Below are 15,519 nucleotides of genomic sequence, written 5' to 3' on the forward strand. Positions count from 1 at the left end.
CAGATAGGTCTTACGACGACGATGGGACAGGAAAGGCCTAGGAATAGGAAGGAAGTGGCCTCTTTCTGTAACATGTAAACCAGTTTTTGAAATTCACTCTATAGTGGGGAGGGGGTTGGGTAATAATACCAAAAAAATGGACGTAGGGAATGAATTTCTAACCCCACAGTTCTGGGATCACGTTACTAAGGAAACCAATGCCTATGCCTCTACATTTCTTGCTAATTTTTCTCCTTCCCTTGAAACCAGTAATACTTACGAACAAGAACATTGGTTTCCTGTTACTATAGACGAGCTAAAAGCTCACTTTGCTTTGTGTATTCTTATGTGATTAATCAAATTTATGTTAAAGTGACGAAAAAATAAATGGTATGTAAGGAAATATTTCTTTTCACAAGTAATGGTAGGCCAAAGGGTTAAATAATTCAATGTGTGGAAATTCTTTCACTGGGTAAAGAGCACTGCAAGGAACAATCAATCAAACAGCAAATACACTTTCAAGCACCACGTTCATTCTCTTTGTGTGTTGACCCTTGATCATAGTCGGTTATTCTTGACATTGGTGTTGAGTAGTATTTCCGTTTAAAAGTACGGTAGCAATTTATTTTATTGTCTGGTAGCCATGGGTAGAAGCGAAGTGACGATCAAACAGCTTGCCGAAAGTCACAAATCGGGACATTTTTATGTAAGCGATACAGATGGCCTATATTGATGTACCGACTCTGCAATCAAAGACTTGAAGAAAAAAGATGTTTTGCAGTCCTTCCTTTGCCTTGGCAGCACTTCTGTCCATTTGGGCCTCTACGAACAGTGTCGATGTAGAGTTGTTTTTAGCAACTACAACACAATTGTAACTGATAAGTGGTCTCAAATGAAGGACACCTTTTAAGCAATTGGCATATTGTACTTTAATCATCATTGGAATTCCTCTTCCTTGTAGGTGTGTTGTACTGTGATAAATAAATACGTTCAGAATAGTATTTTTCACTTTGAAATTGTATTTGTAAATTTGAAAATAAGCATATTCCTGCGTGTGCGTTAATACTTCTTGCAGTCTTATGTTGATGTTTGCCTTATTTTCCATAGTGAATTCAAAACTGCATGACAAGCAATGTGTAATTGAACAGTATGATTTTACTCCCAACCATTGTGTGTGCAGTTTAGCAAATTATGCCTATTTTTAACCAATTTGCTACAAAACGCTACATTTGAGAAGTTTAGATGCTACAAAACGCTAAATTTGAAAATCAAAACGCTAAATCTCTGATTTTTAAATGCTATAAACCACGAACTCTAGTCATGACACGATTTGCTTTACATGGCTTTCATCACAGAATATGTAACAATACAAAACATCATGATCTGCAGGAGGATTGTATGTGTCGGCTGTGCAAGAATCGTTGTGATCGCTATCACCTCTAGGAATGTGGAAAAAGAGTGGTGTCCTTGACCAAATTTTGTAGTGACTAACACAGAGAACTTCATATGGTATTCTAAGTGAACATTTATTCCATGTATTTATGTATATAACTATCCCATGACCATTGGCTGCATTAAATTAAATTATCATATGCCACTGTTGGATGTTCTCATGAACGGTCAGCCGTTGAAGGTGCAGTCTTTTCGTAGTGATAAAGTAGCCAGTTAGTGGAATATGTACAATGTGTTGGTGACTGCTGAAAGTAATCAGGATGATTGATACATGTTTCTGTTTTAAATGATGTAAGTGTACTTCTACTAGTGTTCAGTAGGTTGTGGACTGTAGGTTACACTTGTTTCGAATTTGGGCTGGGAGAAATAGGAAATAATACTCCTTTCTTTGTCTAAATATCTGTAGTTTTGTTGGTAAGATATTTATAAAGATGGGTTAACAAACAGAGTTGTACCTTCTGCAGTTTTTATATTTACATTCATACAGGTACTAGACAAGGCATTTTTGTTTTGAAGCCACGGTTACTCGCACGGTGAGCGCGGCACTCACCTTCGTAGTATATTGCTTCTTGCTGGAATGTTACATAGGGTTCCCAGCCAGAAAGTCATAATAATTTGCCTGACTTTCCCTGACCAAAATATTCTATTTCCCTGACAAAAATTTGGCATTTGTGCAATTTTTAACAGCCTCCTCCAACCCCATTAGCTGTTCAACACACACCAGTACAAAATATTTCTTACTCAATTAGGAAATACGACATTTTGAACAGTAAAGTACATACAATTTAATAATGATCTGCCAGATAATGAATGTTAATATATTTTATATATACATGAATAATGAAGGTATTACTGTGAAAATTACTAATGAACAACAATGTTGGTAATAATGTAAAAAAAAAATATGCAGCACAAAACAAATTACACACAATTTTTCTGGTTTCAAGTAGGCATAATTTATCTTCAATTCTGGCTTCACATTCTTGGGACTGCATTCTTTTAACTTTTTTTCGTCTTCCAAGTTTCTTATTTCATCACTTATTCTTCGTTTCTCAGCGTTTTTCCTGTCCTCTTCTTTGACCTTCAGGCGTGCCTTCTTCAACTAATCCCGGTATTTCTTATGAGCACGTCTCGCTGATAAACATTCTAGGATTAATTGGTACGCATCTGAAACCTCCACAGTACGAAATGGAATCGTACACTTATCTTTGTGCAATAATTGACTCCTTGTTGTATACAAGGAACTTGGTATACAGTAACACAACATAAAGTTTATTGCTTCAATAGTTTTATACAGTATTTACAAGAAATATAACGAAACTTGTCTTGAAGCTTGATTGATTCACGCAGTTAATGCTGTTATTCAATGATAGATGAAAGTCTGTGGCAAAAATATATATTTACAAAGAGAGAGTCCTATATACACATTCACACCTATCTTGAGGAGATAGTCTATTCCACTGGGAAATGTCCTTGGATAGTCGAAAACTATCTGCTGTGGGATAACAAGCGTAACTTGTAGAGAGAGTCGCGTTAGTGGAATACTAGTATTGGACTTAGACTTGGAAGGAACTTGCATCAATATCTTAATTCGCAGAATGCTAAAATAGTCGTCGGAGCACTGGTGAGGACTTGAGAGTGTAGCAGAATGCTTGACTCGGGGCTCGACGTGGCTACAGGAATCAGGGAAGATGAGGCAATGTCCGGAAGTGAGACCTCACAACCAGCAATCATTTAAAGTTAATTTTTAGCCTGTGTTCAATGTATTAGTTGTTTTAAGATCTTCGCTAATTGGCTGATGATGACACTTGAAATGTGTTGAAACTGGTCCCAATAAACAGGTTGTAACTACTTTTTAGTTCAACTTACTACGGAGTATTGAAAGGTGGATCCTTCCCTATAATATTGTACATCTTCTTATTAACCAGCCATCAGTCCACCTGTTCAAGACACATTTTTAAGAGGAATGCCTCCGTGTTTGACTTGCGGTGTGGTCTGGTCGTTGGACACTGGGGTAGACCTCAGTAAGGCGAGGAACGTTGCTCCTTATACAGCGCTGGCTGACGTCACAGACGAGCATGCCAGGCGCAGTGCAGTCCTCTCGTAGGCTCTGGAAACATCGGTGATGCGGTGGGTTGCGGGGTTTGTAGGCGCAGAGCTTGAGCGCGGAGGACACACACAACACTCCTCATGTATGTTTTCTACCAACACTGATTTATTTATAGTAAAGCCACTTTCCACTGTAGCATTTCCATGAGACAGTATAACAAAGCTTTATTACTTGCCAAAGTTCACTATACTGTTTGTTTCCTGCTAAAATGTCAGCAAAGAAAATGTCTAAACCCATACTATCATCAGTTATTAACATATATTCTTTGAATTTAGTTTCCAAAGCTTCCTTTCATTCACAACATAGAGAAATGTATTGTGCTTTAGCCATATTGGCCACATTTTCAGTTATTCTGTTAGCTTCATGCAACACTTCCAAGACATATTCCGTTCGGTCTGACCTAGACTTGGTTGCCGATATATTTATGTGGGTTTAAACTCTTAAGATCTTTCACTAATCTATACTTTAAAGGACTCTTATCCAATAGTTTTGTCACAACTGCCACTAATATTTTCTGACATTCATGTTTAAAACCAAAAATTTCTCTCTGACAATTTTAGTTCTTTAAGCACCTTTTTCGTACTAAATCCAACATCAACTTTACCTACCCCAATTAAGTTTGTTGGGTCCTGTAGATCAAGCAAAATCACACTCCTAATTTTACTACACTTGACAAACTTGACTTCTCAATAGTTCATTCAGATGGGAGTACAAAAATGGAGCAAGCAATTTGTTACCTTGAAATCGCCTGAGAAAAGGGTCACATTCCAAAGAAATGGTTTTGAAAAATGCTAGTGTGCATTTTATTAAAGGGCCTTGGATTTGTTCTTTAATATTTTTACAGGACTTACTTTCTGGCAACTTAGCATTTGCAACATCGCGTCGTGATGAGTATGAAATAATGATGAAGACGACACATACACCCAGCTCCTGTGCCAGCGGAATTGACCAATTGTGGTTAAAATTCCTGACCCTGCCGGGAATCGAACCCGCGACCCCTGTGACCAAAGGCCAGCCATGGAGACGGACTTCTATGAGATCTTACCTAATAAAAGATGCTAGAAGTGTCATCCTTCCTTGGTTACACAGGCATTGTATCTGGTAACCACATTCTGGCTGAAGCGAGTGAGTTCTGTCATTGTAATGTTTCTCATTTCATTCGTAAGATTTTCTTTCAGTTCCTTCAATGTGCGAGGATTTGTTTGATACACTTTTTCTTTCAGTTTACCCCACAAGTAAAAATCACACACTGTTAGATCTGGAGAATGAGAGGGAAACAGACCAGCACTGATCACTTTGTCTGCAAACACTTCCGAGATTGTAAGAAGGGAATCTTCTGCTGTATGAGCAGGGGCTGAATCTTGTTGAAACCACCCATGCGATTTTTCTTCCTCCGTTAATTGATGGTAGAAAATAAGATCTTGCTACCTCTCAGCATTTACTGCCATCTCGAAAAAACAGGTCCAATTATTCGTCTTGCACTAACAGCGCACCCAAAATCAATCTTCCTATCATATGCACACTAACAGTGAGAGTTATGACTGTTCACACGACCGTTAAGATGAAACCAGAACTTTTACATACGAAAATGTGATATTGCAATGATAACTGTCTTACCATTTTTATAGCTGAGATTCAGACTGGCGACTCATGCTTGCCTGTATAAAGATATAGCGAAAAACAAAAGTTAAATAGTAAAATTAGCATAACAAAACAGGTGTTATATACATGTCTAGAGCAAATCAAATTTACATGGTCTTAGTGTGCCATTTGACAACAAAATGATGACCTGAAATCTATTTGAAACAACTCATTGTTGTTCAAGTATAAAAGAATCTTACACTTGCCGACACACAGGTAAAAAAAGAAAAATCATGACAAGTTGACAATACGGGCTAAACATGTCATATATTTTTTTGTAATAATCATGCTTGCCAGGTTGAACACGTGCAGGCTGCTTGCAAGGTCAAAAATTATGCGCGCGCCTCCCATACTGCATCTGCCGAGGTCCAGAATACAAACACCATGCGTTCGGTCTGGGTTTGTATGAGAGACCATGACAATGCTGTATGAGGTGATGGAAGTAGAGGGACAAACAGCCAAGAGAATGGAAAAAAGGAGCATCAGTTGAGAGGATACTTCCTAGATATAAAAAGTGGTCAGCCTGCTACAGTGGAGTATCCGCAGTAGTGATACTGAGAGCTGCGAAGTTCGACCCAGGTGCAGGCTGTGCAAGTTTTGGTTTTCTGAAGATTAATGGAGAGACCAAAACAATCGCAAGAACTCTTGAAACGAATGACTGACTGTTGCAGCTCCTCAGCGTCATCTGCACATCGCAATTCCATAATGGAGGAAATGTTAGTACGCTTTTGGGAGTTAAGTCTAGCCAAATTGAACAGTCGCCCATCGAAGCGATATCTGACCTTCACACCTTGGTTGTCTGTAGATGTTCCATACAGCATGGCCGCTCGATAAAGAGCGAAGAGCGTTGGAGCAGGCACACATCCAGAATCGTACAAATACATATAATAATTATCAGTAACCATGTACTCACAACATCAGTTTCCGCAGCTTCTCCCAGAGCTTTTCTCACAGCCATCTTCAGCTGCAGATTAACATCATTGCCATTGACTTGATCGTCGATATCTGACATTTCTGATTCGTCACTCTCTTCTGCTTCATTCTCGCTATCTCCCTTCCCTTCCTTGTCACTTTCACTATCACTATCTTTTTCTGATTCTTCATCCTCATCATCGGAGTCTTTGCGAGAGAGTGGATTCTTCTCAGAATTGGGATCTAGCACCTGGAGAAGAAGAAAACAAAAAATTAATTTTTTAAGGAATGAAAATTACATTATCACTACACAACACACAAAATTACAAGGTCTCAATCAAGAAGTTTTATCATCCGATTAAAGAGGAAGTACCATATTTCTCCGAATACAAGATGACCCCCACTTTTTACTTCAAAAAATTTAACCAGGCTTAAAAAGTGCTATGTGAAATCATATGAATGCAGTCATGGGCTTATGCCATGTTACGAAAACAAGGTGAAACTCTTTACGTTTCGCAGAGAACTTTGCTCCGCGTCTTCAGAAGAAAATCTTGACTATTCACGAGGAAGACTTCTACAATATTGAGGGGTTGAATTTAAGAATGATTTACCGTTGGAGCCGTGGTGGTACGCTCATTCGTCACCAAGTGGCTCGCTGTATGCTCGCATTCCAAGTGGGAGCTGACGACAACATTAAGCTCCAATTAGGATGTTCTATCACAGCGTGTGTTCGAGAGAAGTAACAGAGAGGACACCAGACGAAACAGGGACGAATGTGGTAGAAAAATCAATATAAACTACTTATAATTCGACACTTCCAAATCTGTGCTGGTGCACTGTTGTGATTATCACAATAAAAGATTTTTCATAGTTCATCATCATCAATGTCCCACTCCAGTCGCCCGGGTGTAGTTAACAAGCCTCCTCCTCTCCTTTCTGTCCTTCCACTTTTCCTGCTCCATTACTTCTGCCACATCCAATCCAGCTTCTCTAATGTCCTTCCAAATCTGATCCATCCACCTTCTTCTCGGTCTTCCAACTGGTCTCTTTCCCTTAACTTCTCTTTCCAATTCCCTTCTTGCTACTCGTTCTTTTCCCAATTTTTTTTTTTTACATGTCCGAACCATCTCAGCCTTGCCTTCTGTATGTTCTGTACTAACGGTTATACACATAGCTCTTCTCTGATTTTAGTACTTTGAATTTTATCTCTTCTTGTCTTTATAACCTATGTTCTTAAAAATTTCATTTCTACTGCTTGGATCTTGCTATCTTGTCTCTTATTAGTTACCAGCGTTTCTAGTCTGTATGTTACAATTGGTATGAAATACGGTTTATATAATGTTAATTTTGTTCTCTTGGGAACTTTGTCATCCCATAAAAGCTCTCTGGCTTGAAGATAAAATGTTGTACCTTTACTTAGTCTGTTATTAATTTCAGGGTTGATTTCATTACTTCCATTAATAATGCTACCCAGATATGTACACTGTTCTACATTCTCTAACCGTTCTCCATCTATGTTCACTTGGCTTCTCTTTTTCTCTTTTCCACAGTGCATGACTACAGTTTTCTTTTTATTAATTACCATTCCAAACTCTTTCAGATTTTCATTCCAAATGTTCAGTCTCCTTTGTACATCCTTTTCTCCCTTTCTCCAAATCACCACATCGTCTGCAAATATCAAAGCATTCACTGCACTGAAACTTTTCAAATGGGCTATTTAATATAGATTGCCATAATGTTGACATATCATATCTGAATTTTTCCAGGTTTCAAATGGACTAACATTAAAACGTGTCTGAAATATGTAATGTTTCACTTTTTTCTGCCGGTCAATATATAGAGATTCGTAACCATTCATCCTCAGGTAAATATATGTTATTTCAATCTCTGAAATAAACAATAAATGTGGGATGTGTAGATGATTTCTGAAAGTTATCTATTAAGTCTTATAAATTTACTAGTAATGAATTGATGGGTGGGCAGATAGATCCTTTTTCATGCATCAAGTATGATCCTTTCACGAAGTTCTGACATAAATCAACTGGAGTTGGTTGGGCTTTCTGGACTTTCTATTTTATTTGAGTTCAGACCTATCAGAGCCTTTTGTATGTTTCCATTCTGATGTGGGTGCCTGCTTTTGGATTTCAAGGCTAACAGGTGAATTTTCTGTATGCATAAGTAAATAATGTAGTCTACCAAATTCTATCTGGAAACAAAATCAAAATGTTACCTGCAGTATCTGGTGGATGGCTGTAGGGGTGATATGAGGACACATATGTGGGAATACACAGCCCACCAAACTCCTCAGGAGATGAGAGTTGCGAGACAGCAGAGAAAAGAACAGATCCACCGCCACTTCCACCCAGTGAGGTTCTTCCTCTCCTGCAGCAGACTTCTTTGGCTTTATCTTCCCGCTTTCTATCCTCTTGTAACAACTGTGTAGTTCCTATGAGAGTGAGAAAAAAAAAAAAAAAAGATCATCATTTAAGCCTTCATCCTTCCTCTTCATACACAATACAAATAGTACAGTAAAAAAATGCTGCTGAATTTGTTCTCTCTACGACCAGTTTTTTCTGCAATATGAACAATGGAGAGACGGTCTCATTGAACCCACAATATTATATCATTTTAAAGAAGGATAGAGAAAATTGTTCCTAACCCATTCGCATCATTTAACAAACTGTGGCTCATGAATAAAATTACGAGCTCAGCTCGCAATGACACAGTGTCTCCCTATTAAAAGTAGTATTATGGTTGAATCTGCCTTGCTAATACACTTTTTATTAATGAAACTATTTATACATTGAACATGTTTTCAGAACAATATACATTCTCTTCACCAGCGATCATCAAAGTCTAACTCAATTACAACATCAAAGAATAAAAAAACAATATAACAATATTGTCATTTGTTTAGCCTAAATTTTATAATAAATGTTATTGGCTTTACGTCCCACTAACTATTTGTATGGTTTTTGGAGATGCCGACGTGCCGGAACTTAGTCTGGCAGTAAATGTGCCAGTAAATCTACCGACACAAGGCTGAATTATTTGAGCACCTTCAAATACTACCGGAATGAGTCAGGATTGAACATGCCAAGTTAGGGTGAGACTGCCAGCGCCTCAACCGTCTGAGCCACTCAGTCCGGCTTACCTAATTTTAAAGAACAATTATAACACAATTCATAAATACAGTGGAACCGTGGATTGCGAGCATAATTCGTTCCGGCAACATGCTTGTAATCCGAAGCACTCGTATATCGAAGCAAGTTTTCCCATGAGAAACAATTGAAACGCGGATGATTTGTTCACAACACAAAAATATTTATTCGGCTACCATTTCTAAAGCAAAATATAACGTAAAACAAATTAAAGTGCACTTTTCCTTAAAATAGAATCATTCTTGGTGTGAGGGAGACGAGAGATGACGTGTAGCACGAATTTCACTTACGGAATCACTGCTGTCTGTTGGCTCACTGGAATTGTTTTCTTTTTGTGCAGCTTTATTAGGAACCTGTCCAATGACTGTTGCTTTTGCCTCTTTTTGAGGATTTCACGAAAATGTGACATTGCATTGTCATTGAACTGATTCATCACTCGCACTGCTACAGCCTTATCGGGTGGTTTTTTTTTCCTACAAAATTTTGCACCGTTTCCCACATTTTGCACTTCTCCCAAATCTCAGTTGAAGTGGGAGATTCCATTGACTTTTCCTTCTCTTCCCTGGAAGAAACCTCCATAACTTCCTCCTGTTGTTTGCAATGCAGGTCCATCAGTTCTTTGGTGGTCAGTTACTGGCTATGTTCTTCCACAAGCTCTTGAATGTCCACGTCATTCACCTCCAGCTCCATAGTCTTCCCTAACGACACAATTTCACCGACAATCGGCGGCTCATTGTCACCAACAATACCCTCAAAGTCACGTCCAAGAACACAGTCAGGCCACAGCTTTCTCCAAGTGAAAGTTCCTTCGGTGACTCCATCCCAGGCTTTATCGATGATATTCAGGCAGTTCACGATGGGGAAAAGTTCTCCCAAAGTCTCTGAGGTAAGGTTTGTTTCTTCCGTCACTTAGAAGCATCGCTGAAATAGTGATTTGGTGTATAGCTTCTTGAAGTTCGAAATGACTTGTTGATCCAAGGCTGGAGTAGTGGAGTAGTGTTGGGAGGAAGGAACTTAACCTTAACGAACTTGAATTGCTCCAGTATGTCGTCCTCAAGGCCTGGAGGATGAGCAGGAGCATTGTCCACAACCAGCAAGACTTTGAGTGGCAGATTATTTTCTGAAAGGTATTTCTTCACTACAGGAAAAAAGACCTCGTTCATCCGTTCAACAAACAAACAGGGGAGGGGAAAACGTAGGTACACGTGACGCTCATATTGTGGAACCTCACTCGCTTATCAAGTTACAATTTATTTAAAATGTTTGCTCGTCTTGCAAAACACTGGTAGACCAAGTTACTCGCATTCCGAGGTTTCACTGTATCTGGTCGCCATCGGCTGTAACTTGTATCCAAGTAAACATATTCTTGAGCGGTTTACATTTTCACACTCGCAAAGCTTTGTGAATATGTTTCATATGACTCAGTAGCCCAATGTTGGCATGAAACATACGTCCACACAGATCACATGCAATGGTTGGGGAAGGGCGGAACTGAGCTTGACGGAGCTTCTGTGCTTGTTGCTTATCCTCTTCACGATGCCATCATTCCTCTTCAACCACTACGACTGACATAGAAACAGTGTGGCAACGAAGTTTACTATTCTCAGAAAGCGTATCCCAGGACTGAGTGTTAATTCCAGCTCTTTTCATAGTATGCTTTAGCTGATACTTGAAACACCTCAAAGGGGCTCCATGAGGTCTTGTGCCAGAACAGAGTTCACCATACTGAAACTGACGAGGAAGCCTGGTTTCACTCATGCGATGGACATGTCCTATCCATCTGAGAAAGTGGCCCATGACGGTAGCCTCAATGTTTATAGCATATGCTTTCTCAAAAACTGCAACGTTGGTGACCCGGTCTTCCCAATTGATGTTCAAGTTGGATCTAAGTTTTGCAGATGGAAGCACCCTAGCGTTTTGATATCCTGGCGGTGAAGGGTCCACGTTTCACAACCGTAAAGCAGCATTGATATGACAACAGCATGGCAAACCATGATCTTGGTATGCACATAATCTACAAAATATTTACCACATCACATATTCAATATTAAATGATGTTAAATAAGAATCACTTCTTAAATGAACTAAAGATCTTCAAATCTATTTCTTCTTTCTTCTTTTTCCCCCTAAATGATTACACGTTAAGTTGATATAATGGATTTTCTTCTGTAATTTTTTTCATTTAAGCTTGAATCAAATTTATTTTTCTATGCAAAATAAAATTCTTAAGATTTCAAAACATCCATGAATTTACCTTTTTGGACTGAATGTTTTAATTCCATGTCAATATTAATGTCTGCAAATTTATGATTATTTTCAATCATGTGTTCTCCCATTGCTGAATTTCCTAATGTAAGTTACCACCAATAATTGTTTATTCATTGATATTACTCCTTAAAGTTCAGGGAATCTTCTAAATAAAGTACTGTGAGGACCGCAAAGCCCGAACAATCCCTTCAAAGAGACCTGAACGATGGACTGACAAAAGTGATCCTACGCGGTCATAGAAGAAGAAGAAGAAGAAGAAATGCACCCTACAACGTTTATAGAATGCTGTATAAAAAGACAAAATGCAATCTGCCTGTGCTTGCTGTAAACAAACATGGCTGGTGGTGATGAACTGGCTAAAAAGTGACAATCATGAAGATTTTCCATCAGGGACAAGTACTGTGCCATTTTTAAGTTCGGGAGATAGCAGGTTCGAACCCCACTGTCGACAGCCCTGAAGATTGTTTTCCGTGGTTTCCCATTTTCACACCAGGCAAATGCTGGGGCTCACATCTGCGCGCCCCTAACCGCACGGCCAACTCGCCTGGTCCAATTGGTTAAAAACCATCATTACTACAGTGTTCTCGCTATATGTTGTACTCATTATAATGGACTTCTACTGTAATTCAAAAATTGTGAAATATCATGGTAACAATTAAAGAAAATTTAGTACATTTTGCATCATGGTACATAGCAAGATAAGCAATTCCAAAATGACAGTGTTGGCTGTTAGTCAACAGAACATCCATACTAACATCAGTCTAGATGGATCCAAATTGGAACAAGTACATCAGTTCCGTTATCTTGTCAGTGTGGTAACAACAGATAGACGACCGTCTGTAGAATTCACTAGTATAATACAGAATGGAGCACAGTTTTATCATCTTTTGAGGAAACTTCTTTGGGATAAGCAAGTTCCATTAAGATTAAAATTAGTACTTTAGAGAAGCTTTTTTGTACCAGTTACCACATGCATCCAAACCAACAGAAATGTCAGAAAACTACAAGCAGTGTAAAGGAAGTTCTTAAGAACTATGATTCAGAAAACAAGGAGGGACAAAATAAAAAAACTATTCCCTTACCCTAGATCGAAATGGAAAGAACATTCCTCAGGACTTCAAGTACTACTAAGTGTAGTGAATTCTTTCCGTTACACTCAGCAGAACGAGTTCAAGTGAGGAAATATACCGAGCTCGATAGCTGCAGTCGCTTAAGTGCGGCCCTTTCCTGTCCCATCGTCGCCATAAGACGCATCTGTGTCGGTGCGACGTAAAGCCAATAGGAAAAAAAAAAAAAAAAAAAAAAAGTGAGGAAATAAAATTTTTTGAAAGACTATACAGTAAAACCTCATTAATTCGAAGTCGTTGGGACTCAAAAATCGGACTTCGAATTACGTGATTTCGAATTAACCGCCAATTCGCAATTCAGAAGTACCAACCCTTGCTGCCTTACAAAATATTCTATGGCCTGTTACTGCATGCAGTTAACCTTGATTCACAGTTTATACCCTTCAAATGCCATGAAAAAAGAACTATATCCAAAATGTATCCAGGAAGGTTCATTTACAGTATTCAAGTAATGCACTCGGATATCTCATTAGCAAACATAACCTCACGCAACGAAAGAAAAACAGAAAAAAAAAGCACGATTCAAAGATGAGCAGAAATCTATGCTAGCTCCCATGTGCAAGTGCGTTATTATTTGAATCAGTATACCGTATGCATTTTAGATGCCTTGTATTTACAAAGAAAGTACCCGATGCCCTTAAAATCGAACTTTTCTATGACTATCCTTGTACGATTTCCCGCCATAGCACTTCTCTCGTACTTCAGAAATGTAAACACTTGCCGCGTCACAAAGTATTCTAAGACCCATTAATACATGCAATCACCTCGATTCACAGTTTAAACCTTTCAAATGCCATGGAAAAAACGCTTTCCAAAATATATCCAACAAGGTGCATTTACAATTTTCAAATAATGCACTTGGATAAATCCCTGACAAACATAACCTCACGCAACGAAAGAAAAAAAAATCACACAATTCAAAGACGAGGATAAATTATGCCGGTCCCCCTGTGCATATGCATTATTTTTTGGATTTCTGTACCGTTTGCATTTTTAGATGCTTTGTACTGGTATGGAAAGTGCCCGACGCCCTTAAAACATTGTTGTTTATCGAACTTTCCTATGACGAGGGGATAAAGTTTCTTGCTTCCATCCCATGTGCATTCCATCGCACTACTATGACCCATTTAAAACCATTAGACCGTTTGGGCTTGCATTAAAATAAAGCAATGCAGTTTCACCGGCAATGACAATGTTGTTCGGTGCCTACGAATTTATTATATGAGCTACGTTTTTTCGTCAACTGTCGGCATCGCCAGTGTTCGCGGATTCTGTTTTTCCGCACACTGCCTGTTGCGTGATATTACGGCGTTCCTTAAAAGGTTGAATACAAAAGAATTCCGATTTCATTCAACTTGGCAATCATGAGGCGCACTCTAGACCCAACGAAGTGAGTGTAAGTGCGGAAACCTACCCTTCCACGTTTCGGAACGCGCGTTCTATTATGACGCGGAGCGGATAAATTTCGAGTTGAAATTACTCTGTGACATACTATTGTTTTAAAATGTAAGGGCAGTTTCGAATTAAAAGTCTGAATTTTGGTAATGGGGCCGACATTGTACTTCGAATTACGAATTATCCATATTTCGAATTAAACAATTTAAATAACATGCAAAACTGTATCTTAAGTTTCCGGGAATGAGAGCTTCTTCGAATTAGGCGGGGTTTTGAATTAACCGATTTCGAATTATCGAGGTTCTACTGTACTAGTTGCACAGCATTTAGAGCTAAACCTTGGGGTGAAAAGACCTTACAAAATGTTTATTTCTTACGTAATTATCCATGTCATCCCAGTAAAAATTACACGCAGCACTACCACATCTAGCACGACTAGTATCAGAAACAACAGTCTCCTCTGTATCATTTCAGCCTCATCACAGTCTAATTCGGGAATATCAACATCACTGTCGTCCGGCTCCATGACTAAATGGTTAGCGTGCTGGCCTCTGGTCACAGAGGTCCTGGGTACGATTACCGGCAGGGTCGGAAATTTTAACCATAATTGGTTAATTCCCCTGACACGGGGACTGGGCATGTGTCTCGTCTCCATCATAATTTCATCCTCATCACGACGCGCAGGTCACATACAGGCGTCAAATCAAAAGAGCTGCACCTGGCGAGCCGAAGTCCTCGGACACCTCCCGGCGCTAAAAGCCATACTCCATTTCTTTTTCTTTTTCAACAACACTGTCATCAGAATCATGCTAAATTTATAACTAGTATCCTCATAATTACTAAAACATTCATTTAATATACCTTGTATAGCATCACTAGAAAAATTATCGTTGTTTACAGACGCCACTGTGGGAAAAGTACACAAGCGAATAGTTGATGAATTTTACACATTGATAAAGAGGTGAAAAATGAACCTATAGATACATGAAACGAAGGAACGAAGCTTTATCCCGATGACTGTGAAGTAATCTCGGCCACAGTTCGAAGGAAACTCATGAGATGGAACGACAATGCAGATGCAGTGCAATGCGTGTCAGACACGTCACTCCGCAGCAGCAGACGGCTACTGCACGATGTGTGCTACACGACACTCCATGCTGTAGGGTTAAAAAAATGAGACTTTATTTCAGCAGTGAACAGGTTAATCGACGAGCAAAATAAGTCTCCTAATAGTAGCCGTTCAAGAAGAGTGTGTTTCTGCTTGATACAAACCTGAAGAGATTCCTCAGCCAGAGTTGCATCTTGGAATAGCTGCAGTCCCATGTGCAGGAACAGAATGTGGAACACAGGTAAGGCAGAAGTTTTTATGAGGGTCGGATCTGATTCAAGTTTACCCTCCAACTGCCGCACTGCCTTCATCATTTTACGCCATGCTTCCTTCGACTGAAAAGCAGGAAAAGCCTACATCAATACC

At 39.1% G+C, this 15,519-nt stretch overlaps 1 protein-coding gene across 1 annotated transcript in view; it reads right to left on the reverse strand.

The window, feature by feature from the left end:
- The window catches only part of Mybbp1A (MYB binding protein 1a), a 114,114-nt gene that overhangs the window by 42,497 nt on the left and 56,098 nt on the right, over positions 1 to 15,519 (reverse strand). Inside the window, exons 10-12 of the mRNA XM_067159573.2 lie at positions 15,318 to 15,488; positions 8,325 to 8,540; positions 6,096 to 6,344 (exon numbers count right to left, since the gene is read on the reverse strand). Coding sequence (XP_067015674.2) covers positions 6,096 to 6,344; positions 8,325 to 8,540; positions 15,318 to 15,488 — 636 coding nt within the window. The remainder of the gene's footprint in view (positions 1 to 6,095; positions 6,345 to 8,324; positions 8,541 to 15,317; positions 15,489 to 15,519) is intronic.

The sequence above is a fragment of the Anabrus simplex genome, chromosome X (assembly GCF_040414725.1).
Source record: "Anabrus simplex isolate iqAnaSimp1 chromosome X, ASM4041472v1, whole genome shotgun sequence".
Lineage (NCBI taxonomy): Eukaryota > Metazoa > Arthropoda > Insecta > Orthoptera > Tettigoniidae > Anabrus > Anabrus simplex.